Source organism: Stegodyphus dumicola, chromosome 6 (genome assembly GCF_044657685.1).
Source record: "Stegodyphus dumicola isolate Sdum_Otavi_A_Nest chromosome 6, ASM4465768v1".
NCBI lineage: Eukaryota > Metazoa > Arthropoda > Arachnida > Araneae > Eresidae > Stegodyphus > Stegodyphus dumicola.
The window spans coordinates 4066924-4090253 of record NC_140773.1 but is presented as its reverse complement, the minus strand read 5'-3'; the positions used below and the strand labels follow the sequence as shown (position 1 = coordinate 4090253).

The 23330-nt window shown below is 32.4% G+C and overlaps 1 protein-coding gene across 4 annotated transcripts in view; it reads left to right on the top strand.

Annotated features, from left to right (window-relative positions):
- Positions 1-22379, top strand: part of LOC146996651 (uncharacterized) — a 60625-nt gene extending 38246 nt beyond the window's left edge. For 2 of the 4 annotated variants that reach the window (XM_085818010.1, XM_085818007.1), the window contains 4 exons: positions 13296-13324; positions 14124-14156; positions 15483-15548; positions 20528-22379. In XM_085818010.1, the coding sequence (XP_085674136.1) occupies positions 13296-13324; positions 14124-14156; positions 15483-15548; positions 20528-20542 (143 nt within the window). In that variant the 3' untranslated portion in view covers positions 20543-22379. The remainder of the gene's footprint in view (positions 1-13295; positions 13325-14123; positions 14157-15482; positions 15549-20527) is intronic. The other 2 variants (XM_085818009.1, XM_085818008.1) reach the window with 1 other exon arrangement.
- Positions 22380-23330: the final 951 nt, after the last annotated feature.

Below are 23330 nucleotides of genomic sequence, written 5' to 3'. Positions count from 1 at the left end.
CAATAAAAATAAAATCCTCTCAATACCTCCACGGGAAAATTTCATATAAGGTTAAAAGGCCCATTTTCGTAATGTTGGCTTATCACAGTGCTTGCATCGGAGACAGACACGAGATGAGAGTGGTCCTTGGGCTCTCTCGTGACCTTCGTGTACCTCGACACTTAGAAGACATAGCACGAAACTGCTATAACTGGTTCTAAAGATAGCAATGATTATAATTAGTATTTAACTAAGTGCTTAATTTATTTGCATTTCATAGTGGAAAAACCTAAGTTCCAACATTCTTATTTAAAATGAGATAATGATCTAACAAATAACATATATGACTGTAATATTTATAAAACTTGAATTATGTAGTGTTTGGAAGTATAAATACCAAAAGAAAAGCAATAGAACTGTAGTTGGCAATTAATAAAAATCTATCTTTTTTTTTTTTTTTTTTTTTTTTAAATATTAAACAATCAAAATGCAATTATTGTGGATTACGGATATTTAGTAGTAGTGCTGAAGTCTTAAAATGTGACTAGATCTACCCAAATGTTGTTACCTGCGAATTCTCTCACGTGATTGAAGATGAACACAACCAGGGAAGGGTATAAAAGACCCATTTATTGTTCACAAAATATTTAACATTTGGCTCCGAATTGCGTGATTACAAGAAATATTGGCCACTTGCAGTGAGAACTTAAAACAGGAAGTAACAATAAATTTAAAGTAAAGAGAAGTGCCAGATTACACGATTCAATTTAAGCTAACAGGTAGACTCAGAAATCTACACAGGCAGAATACTAACTCAACCGCAAGAATGCGTAGCCACTTTTAAGTTTAACTACAGGTAGAAACCATTAACCTTCCAGCACATGCACTTGGCAATTTTACATGAGCACGTGTGTGCCATATTTTTTATGACATCTGTTATTATACCATTTTTGACACGAAAAAGGACAGAAATGAGTGAATATTGGTAATAAGTTTGTTAAAACATAAAATATTAACCTTATTATTGCAGAATACAAATGATGTCACATTTAAATGATAGTAAATTCTTTTTAAACACTTATATTAGTCAGGTGGAAAAGCAATGATGTATTTTACTATAGAAATTTTAAAAGGTATTATTTAATAACTGTATTTTAAAATCCAAGCTAGTTTTAATATTCGTCTGTCCTGTTGATTTATCGTCGGATCGAAGATAACTTCTCAGAAAGAATAAATCTCTTGTAGTACATCTCAGTTAGCTATTTCAATTCCAGTGCCATCACTTGAGAACAATTCTTTCGCATTTACATGGTATCCTTTTTTTATTTCCATCATATGTAACAATCTCTGTCTTTCGAGTATTTTATCTTTTAGCAAACTTATATATTTATTTGTACATTCTAAAATTTCATCAAGCATATTTATATCAACTATTTTAAAAAATGTTTCTATTTCATCCTTTACATTGTAATGTATTTTGCAGTAATTTACAAAACAGACAATCTTCTTAATAGAACATAAATTTTATTTCTAGTTCACAGTGATAGACAAATTTTATACAATTCTTAAGTGGCAAAATTTTCATCCTACTCCTTCTTCAGAATACTAATCTTTTTTTAACAATATCTCTCGTTGTTGAGTAACGGTTTGATACAAATATGTCGTTGCCACTTCAACAATAATTATACTTATTTATTAAATAACAAGATATTACAACCTCTCCCCCCTCCTTACTTTTTTTTTTTCTTTCAAAACAACAATATCAGCACAATACAGAATTGAAATACAAGATGTAACATAATAAGATACACTAAGGAAGAGAGGAAGGAACAAAATATTTTTTTTATCTACATAGAGAAACAAATTATTTAATCAGGCCAGGGAGTACGACTTAATGCGTCTACATTTTTATGGTTTTTACCACTTCGATGAACGATCGTGTAATTGTAGGGTTGTAGTACCAGTGCCCATCTCATAAGTCGTGGATTTAGACTCGCATTATTTTTGAGCCAAACTAAGGGATTATGATCGGTCATGATGAGGAATTTAGTATGCCCGTCTAAATAACATTGAAGTTTCTTTACAGCAAATATTATGGCGGCGCATTCCTTTTCTGTGGTGCAGTACTTTTTTTCAGTTTCTGTAAACTTCTTACTGAGGTATAATACTGGATGTTGATTGTCTCGTTCATCTTTTTGAGCTAAAATGACACCCATACCAGAGTTTGACGCATCAGTTTGCAAAATAAACTCCTTATTGAAATCAGGTGCATGTAGTACAGGCCTTTGAGCTTTAGCTCTTCAAATGCTTTTGTGCACTCTTCTGTCCAATTTATTTTCCCTTTCTTTAAGTTTCCTTTCAAAGTTTCTGTTAAAGGTGCTGCGATAGATGAGAACATGGGAATGTAATGATTAGAATATCCCGCTAATCCTAAAAATGCTCTGACTTGACTTTTTGTGGATGGCACTGGAAAATCAAGAATAGCTTTTACTTTCACTTCACTTGGCATTCTTATACCACGACCTACAATATGTCCTAGATATTTTACTCTATCTTGAGCAAATTTACATTTTATTGGTTTAATAGTTAAACCAGCGTCCTTTATTTTGGACAAAACGGCTTTCAGGTGACTTAGATGTTCTTCCCAGGTGTTTGAAAAGATTGCCACGTCATCTAAATGTGGAACAGCAAAGTTTTCACAACCGTGAAGGATTTCGGCATCATTTTACTAAATGAAAATGGTGCATTTTTAAGTCCGAAAGGCATCTGTAGAGGTCTAAATGTGCCAAAACTTGTAACAAAAGTGGCTAATCTTTGAACATTGGGTGTTAAAGGTATTTGCCAGTATCCCTTTGTTAAATCCAAAAGAGTTATATATTTTGCGCCTGCTACCGTTTCTACTCGTTGTTCGATGTAAGGCAAGGGGAAGAATTGTGTTTTAGTCAATTTATTCAATTTTCTATAGTCGATACAAGGTCTTGGATCCCTCCTTGCTACTTCTACTAAAATCATAGGAAAAGTGTAATCTGAATCTCCTATTTCAATTATTTTATGCTGAAGCATTTTATCAATTTCTGTTTTTAATATATCCGTTTGTCTAGGAGACATTCTGTATGGTTTACAGTGGATTGGGGTGTTTTCTGTCAATTGAATATCATGCGTTATTAAATGAGTTTTTCCAGGTTTATTAGAAAAGATTTTTTAAAACTTCAGCAGCATATCATGCAATTCTTGAATCTGTTGTTCATTTAGCTTATCACTTAAGGAGCTGTTTTCTTTGATGTCCTCAAAATCGAACAATGTTGGTTCAGAGTCAATTGTTGGGAAATTTTCCTCCATATCATCAATTTCAGACTGATCTTCTGTAATCATAAGGTTAACCGATTCTGCTCATCTATGATAGGGTTTTAGCATGTTAACATGGTAGACTTGGTTAAAGTCATTTTTTTCTTCGAAACTCACAACATAATTAGTTTCGGATAATTTCTTCTCAACCTTCCCAGGACCTTTCCATTCAACTGCTAGTCTGTTTGGTTTATTCGTTGATACAACTAATACTAAATCCCCTTCAGAGAATTCTCTTTTTATAGCTTTACGATCGTACCACACCTTTCTTTTGGTTTGCATTTCCAGCATTTTATCTGTAGCCAGCTCTTTGCATCTTTTTAACCAATTTATCAATTGAAAAACGTTTTCAACAACATTATTTCCTTTGTCTTTAGGATTCATCCATTGTTCATATAATAATGTTACAGGTGTTCTAAGATTTCGACCATATACTAATTCTGCAGGTGTAAATCCCGTACTCTCGTGCGTTATTGTTCTTAAAGCAAATAGAGCTGCGGGAACTTGCTTCTCCCACTCAGGGGCTGCTTTGATACATAAAACTTTTTAAATTTGTTTGATTGTTCGGTGAAATCTTTCAACAGGGTTGCTCTGCGGATGGTGTACTGAGCTTCTAGTTTCTTTTATTCCAAATTTTTCTACAAATTTTATGGCTAGATTGCTCATAAAGGAGGTACCTTGATCAGTTTGTATTTCTTTCAGGAAACCCATTCTACTAAATATTTGTAACACGGCTTCAATTACTGACGTTGTGCCAATATTAGGAACAGGTACAGCATCCGGATATTTTGAAGCTAAACAAATAGCTGTAATTAAATATCTATTGCCATTCGGTGTTATTGGTAAAGGACCGCATGCGTCAAAGTTAATTTTTGAAAATACTTCTGCAATAATTGGTACTAAAGTCAAAGGTGCTTTGGCTTTATCATTAGATTTTCCCACTCTTTGACGTGTATCGCAAGTTTTAACATACTCTTCTATTTCTTTATAGCAATTAGCCCAGTAAAAGTATCTTGTTAATCTATCTTTAGTTTTCACAACGCCTAAATGTCCAGATGTGCTATCATGACATAATGACTTTATTTGATCCCTATATTTTTCAGGAATAACAATTAATTCCCTTTCATTTCCATTTTTATCTATTTTCCTTTTCACCAACAATCCGTTTTCTTTTACTTTGAAATCATTTGTCTTGCTGGAATTTTCATTTTTAGCTTCGTTAAGCAATGACGCTAGATCTCTGCTTTGATGCTGAGATTCAATTAATTCCTTTGAATTAACATTAATCACTTTCTTAATTTCCTTGTCTTCCTCATCAGCTTGCGGTAAAATATCTTCGTCAGTGTCAATAAACGTCAATTCTTCTAGTTTCTCCATTTCGATTTCTCTGCTTCGATCATCTTCAGGAGATCCTTTTACTTGAGATTGTGTCAAAACCGCATTTATTTTTCCTAAATTTAAGAATGATTTACTTTTGAACAATTGGGCAATTTTGTTACCCAATACATATCTGCCTGGATCATTTGTAACAACAGCTGCCTTTGTCTTTATATGACCAAGTTCGCAATTAATTTCAACTTCCGCTAACGGTAGACACACTAAATGGTCATTTAAAAGATATTGTACCCAGACATGTTCTCCAGTCATTTTTGCGTTATCTATGTAGTTCCGAGAAATAACATCAACAGTGGCTCCTGTGTCTCGAAGAATAGGCATTTCATACTCATTCACTAAACCGTTAATTGTATATGTCTCTAACAAATCATCATTTGAAGATACGCAATTTACCTTTTCATTTGGTTTTAAGCGAGGACACTGAGGCTTAAAATGTTCATATGATCCACACTCGAAACATCGTGGTCAATATCTTTTGTCATATAAATTTTCTTTTTTTTTTTTTTTTTTTTTTTTTTTTTTTTTTTTTTTTTTGAACTGATTCCTTTGCTGATGATCTTTCTTGTATTTTGAATCATCCCATCTATCAGAATGCTTAAAATGAGGTGGATGCTCTTATTTTTTTCACAAAATTATCATAACGCGGTTTAAATGATCCTTTGTTAAATTTCTCAGTCTGATTGGTAGAAAATTTCGGTTTTATTGTTTTTCTCACATCTTCAAAATTTTCTTAACCATTTCAGTAGGTGAAATGATGGTTGTCCATTGATCCATAAAATGTTCTTTGAAATCAGGAGAAGTACGCTTTTTTATTTGATCAACCAGCATGAGATCTTTTAGCTGTTCAAAAGTTTTAATGTTTAATCTGTTAAGCCATCCTTCTAAATAATTTTTTAATTCATAGTAGAAATCATACCAAGTACTTTCAGTAGATTTTTGGTGTTTATTAAATAGTTGTCGAAATTTTTTTGCAGTCAATTTAAATCGTTGTAACAGTAAAGTTTTTACATATTCATACTTTTTCTCTTCCTCTTCTGGTTCTCTAGCAATAAGCTGAACAATGTCAGGAGGCAGTAATGAAATAAGTTGAGTCACTTGATTTTCAGCAGGTATATTCATTATTTTAGCTTGATGCTCAAATAACACCAGGAATAAACTTATTTCATCTTCTTTAGGGTTGAAACGTGGCATGACATCGTGAATTCTGATTTTTAAAGGCTGCTCAGGTAACTGCGTAGTTTCTGCCGGCTGTGCTGTGGCAGCCATTGCTTCCAGCTGAAGTTTCTGTAGCTCAAAGGCTCTAATTCGCTCTTCTTTTCTTTTTTCTCTTTCGCGTTCCCTTTCTCTTTCTTCTCTTTTGCATTCCTTTTCTCTTTCTTCTCTTTCGCGTTCTTCTCTTCTTTCTCTTTCTTCTCTTTCGCGTTCTTTTTCTCTTTCTTCCCTTTTGCGTTCCTTTTCTCTTTCTTCTCTTTCGTGTTCTTCTCTTCTTTCTCTTTCTTCTCTTTTGCGTTCCTTTTCTCTTTCGCATTCTTCTTTTCGTTCCCTTTCTCCTCTAATTGCAGCCAGTAGTTCTCAAGTAAACTCCTCATCATAATCGGGACTTTCAGTAATCAGTTTATGCAACTGAGCAATCTTAAATTCAGGTTTCACGGTTAAACCTAACTCTTCTGCTAGTGCTTTTAAATCCTGTTTTTTACTCCTAGCTAAGAATGACATGTTGACACAAGTTACTTTTAATAGGCTTCCTTTTGAAATTCAATCTAAAAGCTCGTACTTGTATTAAAAATATATAATTTCTGGCGAGATTTAATTTCTCGAATACGAAATTCACACTAACCAATTGGAGAGAATTATTTAAACAACTTTGCCAGGTTGGCACAAAATAATTTAATACTATGTCGGGTTGACGTTTTAACTCACTATTCACAAGTCTCATTAGCTATAACTATATAAACACCTTTGCCAGTTCGGCAATACAATGGAATTTTACCAACGTCAGTTTGACGATTTTACTATCTATCTCCACGCCTGGTTGGCAATAACAAAAACAATTTTTGCCAGTTTGGCAATACAACTTTTAGAATATACAATCTGTAATACGTCGGGATGACGTTACTATCTACCACACGCCTGGATGGCGAGAACTTAGACTTTGCCAATTCTGCAGTATAATCAATTCACTCTACGTCAGTTTGACGTTACTACCTATTTTCACGCGCCTGCTTGGCAACAAATTCAAAAACTCAGCAGTTTATATATATATATATATATATAAATGCCGGGATGGCTTACACATATCAATTATCAACATAAAATTTCAATACAAATAAAAGTAAAGCATAAATAATAATTTCAAAATACTTCTTTACCACGAATATCAATTATAAATTTAAGCTGAATAATTTGTGGGTCAGTTATTTTAAACAAAATCTTACACGATAAACTATAATTCTGAAATAAAGTATTAAAATTCAATAAAAGCTTTTTTTAAGAAAACCAAAAGTTAATCTTATCTTCAGAGATCAGCAGTATCCTATTTTTGACAGTTTTTGCTCAGACGTAAGTTACAGAAGCACAGAAGATAACCTTTGAATGATCCGCTTAAAATCTGGCTTTATAACGGCAGACTTCTTACATCCATTTCTCCTTGAAATAAAAAAAAAACTTGGCAATTGGTATTAGCAAACTTGTTCTAAAAAATTCAGTAAATTTCTGGGATTAGGAGACCAGCACCATCGAAATTGATAATTGCACTCCTAATTTCCAGTATCTCAGTGGAACCTCCAATTTATTAAGACTGTAATGTATTTTGCAGTAATTTACAAAACAGACAATCTTCTTAGTAGAACATAAATTTTATTTCTAGTTCACGGTGCTAGACAAATTTTATACAATTCTTAAGTGGCAAAATTTTCATCCTACTCCTAGCTGTAAAATCTTCAGAATACTAATCTTTTTTTAACAATATCTCTCGTTGCTGAGTAATGGTTTGATACAAATATGTCGTTGCCACTTCAACAATAATTATACTTATTTATTAAATAACAAGATATTACAACCTCCTTGGCATAGTGTTTTAGACCAGATAACGCTCACAATATTCATCTTGTTTGTCTTTGAGCAGTTTGTCTACTTCTGATTTTGCCACTTAGAAGATTTATCCTCCCTAACATAGAATATATCAGGGTTGGCCAAGCTTTATGTCAGTAAGAGCCGCACGTTTGATTTCAGGAATGTTCGAGAGCCGCATCTAGATTTTCTAAAAGCCACAAATTCATATTTACATCATTATAGAATTAGTGGAGGAGGTTCTAAATAGAAAGAGATCCCTGATAACTTTGTAAAAAGAGTCTAAACTAATTAATTACTTCTTTTTGGACACATCTAGATTTTCTAAAAGTTTGTTTACCATATTTCATACATATGTTTTATATGCATGAGCCACACAAATTGTCTGCAAGTGCCATATCAGGCTCGCGAGCCGCACTTTGGCCACCCGTGGAATATATCATCATCCTTCCATTTTTCTATATCATTATTACTATCATCATCTGAAATATAATGTTCAGATTTACAGCTGATATTATTTATCTCTATATTTTCCTTACACCTATCGCTATTATTCTCGCATCCAAAGGTTTCTTTGTCTTCTTTTTCTTCATCAGATAATTCTTGAAGAATGCAAGCAAAATCAGCTGGTTGCACTTTTTTTTTTTTTCCTGTGAAAACCGATATAAAAATTATAGAGTCAAATTTATACAAATTAAAATAATACACGTCAATTAATAACAAAATTACAAAATATTTGAAAAAAAAATACTTTCCTAATTTTCAGCCACAACCATGCGCATGTCGTAACTTTTACGAAGAAGCTGCCACATAGCGCAAAAGCCCAGTAATAAAACAAAAATGTCATATGACTTCCTGTTGGCGTATTCCATGATGTGGGGAAGGGTTGAAAGGAGAAATAAGAATGACATTCAGACGTCTCAGCCGCCATATGCGAGAAGTATGCATTAAAAACCGAATTTGTCGTAAACTTTGTGCATAGTGCGCATGCTGGAAGGTTAAACATGCATTCACAATAGCAAAAACACCGTCTAACCTTTTATCCTAAATACTCTCGTTCACCCTACTTTGTTTGCAATGTGGGGGAAAGCTAAGGGAATTCAGGAAAGGTTCACAATGTAAAATAAGTATTAGTAAAAATAAACAGAACCCCACAATATGTAGTCTACATTTTAGTTTAATGGTAGATTACTGTGATTATTTCATATGGTTTTTGAAACCAATACGTGGTACTAAGTTTTGTACATTAAAACCTGCACTTGTTAATGTTCATTGTTGCACAATGAAACTTTTTTTATCATTTACAGTACAAAGTCCGAAATCTGGACGTCCGTTATCCGGAATGATCTAAAAGCCAGATTTCAAAGCCACAAACATTTTATTATTATTATTATTATTATTTATTAATGCTTTACACATGTGCATTTGATTTTTCCTTCCATAATAAAAGGTGTGGAGATTTTCACTTAAAAATTCCGATTCTTAATTTCACTTAGGCAATAAATAAAATACCTCGTTATGGAAAAACAATCATGTAAGCATAAATTTGTGAGATTGATTAATTGGCTCCGTAGCTGAGTATCTGCTTGGCATACATCTCAAACTGAAACATTCACCTATTTTATATCCCTGATGCCGACCTGGCGAGTCATTATTTATTATATTTTGCTTTCATCACTGCATGTTTATCAATAAATGACAGTTTCAGTAATAACTCATGCTGTGATGTGTAAACTTTTTTTTGTATTAATAATTGAATAATAACAAGAGTACGGCAAACGTTTATGCTAACATTATGCTTGGCAGTGATTATAGATTTTTAAATGCTCTAAGAAATGTTGACGAGAAAAAATTCAATGAAAATTTCTTTTCATATGCTAAAAATAGATTTTATTAATGAAACTCATAGGCCAAAAGATTACATTTAGTGCTAATTTAATTAAGAATAACTGATGTGTTATTCACCATAAGCCCAGAAGCATCGACAGAATTTAGGGAAGACTAAATTTTTGGAATTTGGGGAAGCACCAAGGGGCAAAATTAAGGGATGAGAAGTTTTTATGATTTAGGGAAGGCACTGGGATCCAAAGTTTACGCATGGTGAAAATTTAGAACTTAGGAAAGTGCTTTGTAGCAGAATTTAGAACCCATAGAGACTGTACCAGGTGGTATCGAGCCCCAGCCCTAGATAAAGCCTTAACATTTATTCAGGACTCGGATTAGTTTGAAACATGTGCAAGAAATAAACATAGGTGTAGTAAATAGCTAAACTAATACAATTCAGGCTTAATTCAATATGCAATAGGAGCTAGACAAAATTTAGCGAAACAACTTGGCTTTCGTTGCCAATCTTGTGATACATAGCCAATAATCTATAATGGACGCTATTAAGCTAGGCTAAAATTATCTTTATTGATTCTAATTAATAAAGATAATCATTCAATTAATGTAGCAGACTGCACTGCTCCCTGATCTTCTAATTTGATCCAGCTTATTATTTTTTGCAGACTGTTATTATTACGGGAATTTTATAAAAACTAAGCTTGAACTTTCGATTATGTCGAAAAGAGTTTCCAATTCTGGATTTGCCAAAGGATCTACAAAGCAAAGCATGTTTTGATGTCCATTAAACATAAATTTAAACAACTTACATTGAAAGAAATGTTTAATAAAGCAAACAAATAAATATTGAGCTTTTTTTGTAAATTTTGATACCCTTTAGATCATAATTATTCTTTATTTCATAAATTATGATTTCATATTTTTAATTGTATAATTTTTGCATGCCATCTTACCAGATTTAAATTGATGATCTGTTGTCCAGAAAAATCCGGAATCGCTGAAGTCCCGACCATTCCGGATTTCGGACTTTGTACTGCATTATGAATTTCATTGCACTCAAATATAATGAAATCATGAATTTTTATTCGGTTTTCTTAATATCGCTTTTTATTATATATTAACTAATGTACACCTTGCCCCCCCCCCCCCCGAAAAGGGAGGGGGGACAGTTCTATATCTTCTGCTCTATTGGACCGATGGTCGAAATTTAACTTATGTTTTCCATGTCTCAAAAGTGCGACTTGACATGTATTAGATTTATATATAGCATTCTTCTAGCATAAATATATTTTGAGACAAAATTGGAATACCTGCAAAAAATGAAAGTTTTTATTCAAAATTTCCTAATATATACGTGACTTTTTTGAAATTTTGGCGCGTTTTGAAGTTTGGCATATTCATTAACCCTTTCCAGCACGCTACCTTTTAAAGTTGGAGTTTTGATTAAAAAAAATAAAAGATCGGCAGTCTAGGCCTAGAGAGTTGTGAAGATAGCACTTATCGTTTAATTCTGTGGGTGTGCCCAAAGTAGGCACACTGATTGAATAGAGTTTCAAAAAGAATTCTGAAACGAACATTGTTGTCTATGAACTGACCGATGAGATGCAGAGAAACAAAGAATACAGACTCTCAGTTGTCCTAGATTATCGGTGAGCTCGGTCTAGGCACACCTAGGGTTTACCGTTTGATTTTATTTCAGATTTCAAGGTTAAACATTAAAACTAATGTAGAATAAGGAGATTACCATACAGCCAAAAGAATAACAGAAATTTATTTTCAAACAATTCCTTTTATACCCTAAAAAAAAAAAAAATTGGAAGATCTCTTTGAAAAATGAGGGTCTTAAAACTAAACATGGCTAAGATATATGGGCTGGTTTGTGTTGAGCTGCCATCTACTATAAATAAAGAAGGTTCAGAGTAACCTATAAATCCTTTTTCATTCAATTTTTCTGTGCATACAGAAGGAAGTTTTTAGGTGTGTCCACACCGGACACACTGTGCCGCAAAGCGTTAAAGACATTAAATAATGAATAATATGCATGAATGTATGCATGTTTCTCAGTAACCTAGAGTCATCCAATTTTGAATATCATAGTCCTTCGCCCGAAAAACCAGGCACACGAACATTTGCATTTTCCGTTACTTAAATATGCATTATCTAAACATGGAGAAAATCTTTCAAAAACTGCTATTCATTCAGTAGCATAATGAAGCTTTGTTTTTTCATTTAACGTTGGTATCCCAAATATGAAAAAATAAAGCCATGAAAACTTAATAATAAATAACATAAGTTCAAACATTCCTATTTATAATAGGTTTTGGGTATAACGCATGAACACGTTTAACTGATTTTTGAATGGTAATAAAGAAGCAGTGCTGTGAGTTGTGAATACTATTAAGAAAGTTGTAAAACTTCATTTTGGGATTAATGTTATAAAAATACTTTGTTGTGCTCTTTAAATTTTTGGTTAATTTGAAGCAGAAAACTTGCTTTCAGTTAAAACTTTGGTATAACTGTTGAAATGAATGTTTGAAAATATATTTAATATTCTTACAAAATGTTCAGCTGCAGTAAGATAGGGCAAGGCGGATTTAGGGTTGCCAGAAAGTGGCAAGGGAAAGCAGGTTAGTTGCCTTGGCACAAAATCTTCCACATGCCGACAATGTTGGCAATATGCCGTGGACTGACGGAGAACATTCTAGAACAAATTCTTACCGGTTTGACATGAATGTTCTTGAAGGCAACCCAAAAGCTATATAACCCTGCTGGTATGCGAAGTAGGAGTGTCTCGTAGTCTATCGAGTTGATGTATTCTAACGTCGAGGTGTCTAGTCCGAGTATTGTGAGTTGATGCATCGAGTGCATCACGATTCATAGCTCGGATAGTCTCGATAGTACGTAGAGTTCCGAGAACGAACCGAGTCGGGAGCCATTCTCCGGTGTTTCACCGTGAGGCTTTCTTCACCTTTATAGCCTGAAGTCTGTGTTGCTGATTGTTTTAGCGTTATTTGTCGTAGTTTTTCAGTGACTGTAAACGTGTTTTTGGAGCTGTCCTAAGTAATACTGTCTAATAAATTGTGTTTCCATTCTTCATCAAATGTTGTTATTCGAAATCCAAATCTACGAACTCGTAAGTACCCCACAATATTTTGATGACAATATTGGAAGAAATTAAAAGGTCGATAGATTTCATTGCCAAATAGTCAACTATTAATTAGATGCATTTTAAGAAATAAGGACTAAATGCTGATTCTCTCCTTTATATTATGCTTTTCGTATTGTTTTGTTATAAATATTCTAAAAATGCAGTAACAACAGATATTATTAAAGGGAAGGTCTCTCAATACCATTTCTGTTTGAAATGGAAATGAATGGAATTAGGAGAAAAATCTGTGTCAAAGTAAGAGTGAACTGATGATACAGAGGAAGTACTGTTAATTTAAAATAAATTTACCCTTTGATTTGTTTACAATTTTGGTTTTTATTTATTTATTTACTTTTTAAATGAAGTGTTTTTCCCCCAAATCCATTTCATTGTTAGATTCTATGTTAATGTTAATTTTTTATTGAATATGCATTTTTGTTATTCATGCACTGTATACATACAATTCAATTCTCTCTCTCTCTTTTTTTTTTTTTTTTTTTTTTTTTTTTTTTTTAAGTTAGGGCAAGTCTCTGGGGGCCAGAAGAGGTAAGAACAATTTCCCCCCTCAACATTTCTCTAAAGCATGTCTTTAAAAAAAATTCATGAATTTTGATTTATTTTTATTTTAAACATTCAAAATATATTTTCATTGTTACAGCAGTATTTTTAACAGTGGAATTTAGTATTTTTCTTGAGTATTGTGTTTAGGAAATTCCTAGCAGATTTATTATTCTTTTTAGTATGGAGATTTAAAACTCGGAAAAGTTTCTATTTTTATAAAACAGGAATATCATCAGTGGTTCTTTGAACATCATAATACTATCTAAGCAGTTTCTCTTTTCAAATTTTAAAGAAAATTTACCGTATACGCTCGTGTAATACTCGCACCCCAACTTTACAGATATAATTTATGTTAAAAAAAGTGACCCACACAATGTCTGCTCCCCAAAAACTAAAGCATTTCTTACTTTAAAATATATATTTTTTAACATTCCCTTTTTCCCTTCAGTCAATATCATTTGTTGATAAACATCTTTAGAGAAAGAATATGCATTTGTTTTGTCTTTGGTTGATGCCAGGATGGAAAGCAGAGACTTTCCTGGCTTTCTGGTATCCAGTCATAACATGGGTGCAGACACGATAATAAATGAAGGCATTCCAAACAAATTTAGTAATACTTTGTAGTGGTGATACTAAAGGTTTTCAATTTTTGTTTAGATGGCACAATTAGGTAAAAGGTTGAGAACCACTGCTGTAAATGTTTGACATCTGATTGTAAATTTAAGAACTATTTGAATATGTGCGTTAACTATTGAAAGTTTAAATATATTTGTTACTTTTACAGAGTGTGAAATCACCTCCACCCCCACCACCCAAAGTAAGTTTTGTATATTATACTTCATATATATTATAATGAGAATAAGTATCTCTCAATTAAGAGTATGAATGTAAAATTTTATGTAACTTGGTTATTAGCTTTTTTATCAGTAGTCAACTTAGTGTAGGAGCTTTTATTAGACATCGGTCCTCAGTTTTAACTTGCCAGTTGAAGTTAAGTCTTGCTTTTTGAGAGCATTATTTATGTTAATGTTTAAATAATGTAAAATAATGTCCTTTATGGTTATTGCAAGAAATCTTCTTTTTCTTTTTTTTAATAGAAGATAATTTTGAGGTGTGTATGGATAAGTTCTTCATAGTATATCGAAATGAAGCAGTAAAGAAACATAAAATAATAGCCGAAGATTTTCCTATAAAGCTGTGTGAGAAAGTCAGTTCAAAGATCTTAAAATATCTTACGCTGTTGTAAAGCTGTGAGCAGCTTGGAAAATGATTTACTTTATTCTGTATCCTAACGGAGTTTAAGCCTCATCTGAGACTTTAAGTAATGACCGACATAATGCATCGTTTGTGCAACTGCCTTTCTCATCCTCTACAGCTATAACATCTAAAGAGTAGAAAGATTAAACACGAACACTGACATAATGCATCGTTTGTGCAACTGCCTTTCTCATCCTCTACAGCTATAACATCTAAAGAGTAGAAAGATTAAACACAAAAGACATGAAAGGTATTTTCTTGATTATTTATTGTTACTAAGAAGATCTTTGTAGGTTTTTTTTATGTAATATCTTAGCGGCACATTATTGCTGCACTGATCTCGTAGATATATATATATCTGGTACTTCTTTAACACAATGTCTTTCAATTTTAAGCATATAGAATTACAGATCTGTAAAACTATTTGAATGCTTAATTAATACAGAATAACAAAATAATATCAAGAGTCATGTTCCATTCATTAAAGCTCCAGTTTTCATTTTCCTTTCAAAATCGAAGAGACGTAGCTCATGAAAAATGCGCACAAAGTTTATTAAAAAACTCGGATACATTTGTAGCAGCTGATAATGTTTTTGTAATTCATTTTGTTTTTAGTTTAACTTGATGTTAATATTTTATATAAACCGGCATATAGCTAATTCAGAAGTCAAACAACAAAAATCAGCGTTATATTTACAAAATTTTCACAGGACTAGTTTCGATGGTTTTACCGAACCACCATCCTCAGCTGCAAAATGCATACAGCTATTTAAGATTTTTTATATGTAATTGCAAATATAAAATATTTGCAATATGTGTTGTAACTATTGAAAGTTTCTATTTATATACTATTTGTATATTTATATACTATATACTATTTTTAAAGGACTCCTCATCAACGACGAGAAGCCGAAGGCAGCGCCGCCGGCTCCGTCCACGACGTCCGAAGCCTGTAAGTTTTGTACATCATCGTGTATATTATAAAGAGAACTGTTAATCATTTTCAGTTAAGATTTTGAATGTTTTTTAATTCATAATTTAACTATTCTTTTAATATTTCAATTAACTTGGTTATTAGAATTTTTATTAGACTTTATTTTTGGAGCTTTTATTAGACATCAGTTCTTTGTCTTAATTTCCAAGTTGAAGTTAACTCTTGTTTCTTAGAGCATGGTTTTGTTGTGTACATGTTTAAATAATGTAATTATAAATAATTTGTAATCATTTACTTGCAATTTTTATTTGTAATAATTAAATATCAGGAAATTTAATGTTTCTTCATGTGTCGTATACTTACCAAAAATAAATTAATTTTGAAATTTCAGTTGTCTGTTTAAGAACTTCAGATAAGAACAAATTTAAAAACGTTTTTCAAATACAGAACATTTCTGTGCAAGCCAAGAATTTTTAATATACTGTCTGTTACTGATGTTGATTCTATTCTGTACACAAATTCAATATGATTTGCAAATAATTTGAGTACGAAAGGTATATTTCAGATTAACCATTTGAAAAATGTTTTCATTTTTTATTTAGTTCTAAACTACATACTAGTCATATTTCTTATTATGAGTGTCTGAGTCAGAATCTGTTAGGAATTCCCCAAAGAAAGATTTTAATTTTTTTTTTCGTATTAACATTATACTGCAAATCCTCAGCTAGATGGGAAAACCAGCAAATTTATTTAAATCCATTGAAGACAGTAGGGCTGGAAGAGTGACAGGGGCCAAGTCCCTTTGGTATGTGGAATCTGAAATTTTAGCATAAATTTTATATACTAGCATAATTTTTATATACATGAAATTTTAGACATATGTGGAATCTGAAATTTTAGCAGATAAATTTCAAAAGTAATAAAAAGATAGTCGATTCTATTTAATATATAATTTTGGGGTCTTAAGTTCTTCATAATATAGGATAGTAGGCTTATTTCTAATTTATAAATTTTTATTCCAGCGCCGGCCAATAACAAGGTCATTATCTAAATCGCAGGGTCCTGGGATGGGGACGTTTCAGTAAAACAAATTTAGTTTAACTTTATGTTTTTTCATATATTTAAATTTTTAATGAAGATATTATGAGTTTTTATGTATTTTTGCCTTGCCATGAAGTGAGAACTGAATGAATGAGAAATATATCCCAAATTCGAGGAAATAAGTATAAATGGAAATGCAGCAAAAAATGTGTATTATGTACCCCATACAAGAAAGTCATATTTTGTTCACATCAGATTTTTTTTTAATAAGGAATGCTAAATTTTCCTAAATAAAAATGCAAAGAAATATATAAAATGATTTATTTTGAAATTTAGAATATTTCACGTTTAAAAATGACAACACATGAATATTTGGTTTCATTTAAAATACTTTTTTAAGTGGAAGACTGTATATCTGTGACATAAGTAAACAGACAAACAGTTATATAAGTGAAGGCCGGGAGAGGAACTTTGCTGGATTTGATGCAATTTGCACATATGTGTCTTCGATTTTGACTGAATTTTTGCAACAAAGTCTTGGATTGTATGCAGGTTCTCTTATATTTATATATAGCATTGTTCTAATGCAGGTATTTTGACACAAAATCAGATTTTTTCTGAAATGACAAGCCAATTGTTTTCCATATTTCGGTTCTGGGACTCAAATTATGCCTAAATATTAAATTTTGCAATTTTTGGTGAGAAATTTAAAAATTTATCTTGGCACATTTTTTTCAGTTTGCTCCAACAGTAACTCACTTGGCAAACTTCTTAATTTATAGTAATCTATTTTTTCCCTTTTTTCATTGTACACGAGCGGGGAAAAAAGTCATCATTCATACTTTATAATAATTGTAACAAAGTCTTAACCCAAATTTGGCGTTATTATCGCTTATAACAAATATGCCAAATTTCAAAACGCGCCAATATATAAATTCGCGTATGTTTTAGGAAATTTTGAATAAAAAACTCTAATTTTTTGCATGTATGCTTAAAAATACATCTTCTTTATGAAGGTATTAAAAATTTTATAGGTTATAATTAAAAATGTTTTTGAAAAATTTATAAAAAATATTTAAAAATAAATCATAAAAAATGAGCGAATTTTATTTGGAATGAAACAAAATTTCGAATTGTTGAAAACTTGCCAGTTTGGCATAATTTGAGTCGTTGAATCGAAATATGGAAACAAATTGGCATGTCATTTGAGAGAAAGTCCGATTTTGTTTCAGGATAGCTATATAAGAACAATGCTAAATATAAATCTAATGCGTATCCTTAGTGGAGCTTGTGATACATGAAAAACGCAAGTTGAATTTCCTCAATCGGCCCATAGAACGGGAGATGTAGAACTGTGCCCCCTCTTTTTTGAGCAGTTTACTTCGTGCATATTTTTCGATTGTGCTAAGCAATGTAATTTGCATTCACTTTGTTAATTGTAATATGGCTGCCTATTTGCCTGCCTTCACTTCACATCTTTTTGTGCTGCATTCAGGAGTGAGCAATGTATTCCATTAGTTGAATAAGCAATGTGCATGAACTCTGCTCACTATGGTTATTTCAATTGTATTTTTGAATGTTTAATATTTCTTGTTATTTGCAGCAGAATAGTGCTTGTTTGAATGTAGAGCAGTCAGATGAATTCTGTAGCTCCCTTTTTTTGTTTTCTATTAGTCGTCTTTCAAAATGGTTCGAAAAATTATTTAGTATCCTCTTACATAAAATTTTTGCCTTATAAATAAACGTCTTTTCACATAATATGATGCATGTGCATTGAGTTACAAATATATATATTTTTTAGTTTGCATATTTTATATCTAATTCTTGAAGCTGATTCGTGAAATATCAATCCGTAGTTCTACAAAAATGAAACTCGTATCTTACATTTTCATGTTACCGGCAAAGTATAAAATCCAGCATTCTGTAAAATGCCTAGGCAGTTGTATACAATACCTATAACTAGCCGGCAATGAACTATTCATATTTCCTGGCTAGCCGGCAATGAACTATTCATATTTCCTGACTAGCCGGCAATGAACTATTCATATTTCCTGACTAGCCAGCAATGAACTGTTCATATTTTCTGGCTAGCTGGCAATGCCGGCAATGAACTATATTCGTATTTCCTGGCTAGCCAGCAATGAACTATTCATATTTCCTGACTAGCCGGCAATGAACTATTCATATTTCCTGGCTAGCCAGCAGTGACCTATTCATATTTCCTGGCTAGCCGGCAATGACCTATTCGTATTTCCTGGCTAGCCAGCAATGAACTATTCATATTTCCTGGCTAGCTGGCAATGAGCTATTTGTATTTCCTGACTAGCCGGCAATGAACTATTTGTATTTCCTGTCTAGCCGGCAATGAACTATTCATATTTCCAGGCTAGCCGGCAATGAACTATTCATATTTCCAGGCTAGCCGGCAATGAACTATTCATATTATACTATGAAACTATTCATATTTCATACACTTCCTAGGCATTCTATGGAATGCTAAATGACAAAACGGCAAAGTAGGAAATACATTTTCGTTTTCGTTTCAAAGAATCGAAACTACTTACCAGAAGTTAATAAATGATGTGAACTAGCCAATACGACCACTCGGAAGGAACCACCGGACTACTGGCCCCTGAATCGCTAGAATGGGTTGTTTGTGGAAAGCAAAAGTACATTCATTTATCCTGTTAAAGAAAGCATCAGTACTATGTCACAGACGCCGAGTTATTTCCCATTCTTCATAAAAACACATTTGAGTACTGGACACGGACGAGGCGACAGAATGTTGAAAGAACTTTCCACCAAATACAAAAATGTTACGCGTAATGAACACTAGGGAAATTATGCAGTTCTTCAGATGCTATAATTTTTGTGCATTCTGAGTTATAAAATGAATGAGACGTAACGCTGTTAAGCAAACCTAGAGCCAGAGTTTTGCTATGGTAAATAAATACAGTGAATTTTAAAGAATGCATTTATTATATTTTGCTTTATGCACTATCAATGAAGTAGATTTAATTTAATTTTAGGTTAAGTATAAATGGAATGCAGGAAAAATGTGCATAATTTAATATTTACAAGGAAGCCATGTGGTGTGCACATCAAATGTTTCCTTTGAAATGCCCATAAAATATCCATCCATCTTCTCAGTGTTTATTTTTCCAAATAATCCCGTTCCAAATTTTCAAACTAGCTAGCCCAAAAAGCCTTTACAATCATCAACTTCATCAAAAGGATGATCTATGCTTACTGCATTATTTGCAAGAACTTCATTAATAATTTCACCCGAAGCTTCAATTTCAGACCCTGTTCATTCACTGCTGTATATCCAAATAAAAGTTTCTGTTTCATCAAAACTTCTTTCCCATGCCTCAGTGTCAGAAAGAATGTGTCGTAAAATGTTGTCAGCTCTTGTGGGCTCGTATTAATATCATTTATGTGTATTCTGGACTTTTAAAATTTGAACACATAAGCGGGAAAATCTGAATGACTGGCTGGGACGTAGGTACCACATCATCAGATGGGGTCAATTCCGGTCAAAAGAGGATGTCTGGTAAGCCTAATGATATTCCAAGTTTTCTGTCAATTTAGCTAATATCTTAATTTTCATAAGGAAAACTAATATTTAAATAACAATGTTCTGTTATGTAACAATGTTACACTAACTGTGTTCTGTTAATAGCATTTTGATCTTTGTGTTTAAATGAATAAATGCTTATTTAAATATTGACTTAGTCAATATCTCTGTATTTAGCTTCTCAGCTAATATCTTAATTTACAGCTAATATTTAAATTTTGTTAATGTTTGTTTAGCTTTCGGGATAGCTAATATTTAAATAACAATATTCCGTTAACAGTGTTCTTTCAATAATATTATGTTTTATGTGTTTAAATGAATGAATAAATATTTATTTAAATATTGACTAAATATGTATTTAAATATCTTTTGAATTTAGGTGAACTTTTGTTAGAATAGGAAGGTCGTCAAGCTCGTATCATCCACCCAGATGAGCAAACTGTCAATGGCGCCATACATGTGATCCATCGTGTAATGATGATAAGGCGTGATCTTACCAAATCGGGTGCTCCCATTGGTTCATTTAGCAATGGCTTCTTATCCATCATTCCAGCTTTTTTTCGGTCGCCATATTTTTCTGAAGACCAACACATAGTAGAAAGAATAAAGGAACACATAATAAGGCAATAAAAACTGCTGTCAAACACTTACTGTGTTTAAGTAAAAAAAGAAAGATTTTTGTAAAAAAACTGTGAAATGTGCATTTTAGAAGAAGAGGCTATTTCTGTGCAATCTTGTGTTCTTTTATTGTGTACAAACGTTAAACATCTTCAGACCAATGCCAGAAAATGTATTACAAATTCACGAACTGAAGTGTAAAAAAATGTATGTTTTGTAATAGAGTATGAATAATTCAGAAATTTGCTTATATTTCATAGAAAGCCAGTGAAGTGACACCATGGAAAAATTTTTGAGCCCTTTTGGGTAGAATTAATCAAAACGCGTTAAATGGAGAAGAGTAAAATTTATTACAATGTCCAAACTCATTTTTTAATTACAGTTCTGATTGAAAAATTTGCTGTCAATGTACAGCTTTTGTTAGTATTATCTATAAGAGGAGAAAGTTACCATTCCAGAATACTTGGAATTTTGTAGGAATATTCTATGAATCCTCTACTACGATTCTTCAGTACTTTACAAAATTTTAAATTTGTTATTATTGTATATTAACACAAAAATTGTTTGTTTAAGAAATGTTAAGCAATTATTCATGGCAAAGCAGATTGAAGTGTGTCGAAAACTATTTAAAGTACATTTATTTTATTAATGACAAATTCTATGTTTTGTAGAATGCAATCATTAGAGTCATAGTTTGCTTATTAAAAATGGCATCATGCAGCTGCTTCAAAAATTATCATTAGCTGTAGATCGAAAATGATTTAAAAACAAAGGGATTGTATATATTATAGTATGCCCATGTTATACTTATAAATTATAACTTGGATGTTAATTGAGTTAAAAGTACACGAGATTATTACTTCTTGAGTTCTATTTTCAAAAGCTTTGCTAGTGAAACTAATTAAAATTAATGAATTAGATCTGTTATGTGAGACCATGTTGTTTAATGTAGTTTCTTACTTGCATATTGTAGTAAATTGTTCCCCCCAAAATGACTGCTATTCTTGTGATACTAAATCATATTATTTGCAATAATGTTATTATTACTTGTGTAGCGAGATATTTTTTTTGTATACATGTAACGAAGAAACACACCCTTGCTGAAATCCTTCATAGCACACTCTGCTGTTTTGTCAGTTTGCAGTAATATATGCTTGAATGTTTATGTTTGACCAATTTATGGAAATGTTGTAAATTTTACTGTAAATGGATATAAATGAAAGGACCACTTCGGTTCACGAAATACTACAGCAAGGAAAAATAGTGACTTGCTTTAGTTTTTCATATTTCTGTGCGCAGTTGGAATAGGTGGCACTATGATTTCGTAGTATATCGTATTGTTATGATTACTATTTAATTACAAAAATTGTTCGTGAATATTATCGCAGCAGCACACAATGAACCATTTGCTGTAGGTATTAGATGTGAACGAAACTTTGTTCGTTATGGTCCTCGTCCCCCCTCCCTTACTGTGAATTAATAAGATTGTAAATCCGGTATTTTAGAGAAGGAATTATTTGGAAAAAGACTTTTCCTTAATTTTTTGAACTTGTATTATAGTTGCAAATTTTATGATTGATATGACTTTTTTTCTATTAAATGATTTAGAGAGATTCTGATTTAAATTACTTGTTTTTAAACTATTCACTGTTATGTAATAAATACGAGGGCCATCCAGGAAGTAGATTACGTTTCCGTCTGTGTCCGCTAGGGGCGGGGCTAGCGCGGCCATCTTGGGGTCAGAGCGTTGCGCAGCTCAGTCTGCATCTAGCCATGCTAGTGAGAGGTTCGTGCTGTGCTCCGTTCAGATACTGTGACGGTTTGAAATGTCTGCGTTAATTGAAAATCCCGCGAGCTGCGAGGTGCGCTCAGTAATAAGGTTTCTGACTGCAAAAAACTGTAAACCGATAGAAATCTATCGGCAGCTTCGTGAAGTGTATGGGGACAACATTATCACTGAAGGTGGAGTGCGTCAGTGGGTCATAAGATTTCAAAATGGCCGAACCAATGTTCACGACGAAGATCGAAGTGGGAGACCCAGCATAGTGACCGCCGAACTTCTCGAAAAAGTCGATGCTAAAGTCCGTGAAAATCGAAATTTCACAATAACGGAACTTTCTTTGAGTTTTCCACAAATTTCGCGAAGTTTGTTGCACGAAATCATCAGCGAAAAGCTTGGTTACCACAAGTTTTGTGCAAGATGGAAGGCAAGAAGAGGTAACGAAGTGGTTGAAGGCGCAGGCGGCCGAATTTTTCGACGAAGGAATTTCCAAGCTCGTACATCGCTACGATAAATGCCTTAATTTGTATGGTGACTATGTAGAAAAGTAGTATTTGAGTGTGGCTTTCATCTGTATATAATAAAATTTGTTTCCTATACTTTGTTTATTTTTTTATTCCAAAACGTAATCTACTTTCTGGATAGCCCTCGTATATGATTCTTTTCTATCTAATTGCAAAACTTCTAAGGTTTTTAAATTGCAAAACTTATATAAATTAGTAATTTTTAAGTAGTTTTTTAAAGCTGAAATTGAGATTTTTTTCAAACAAAAATAAATAAATAA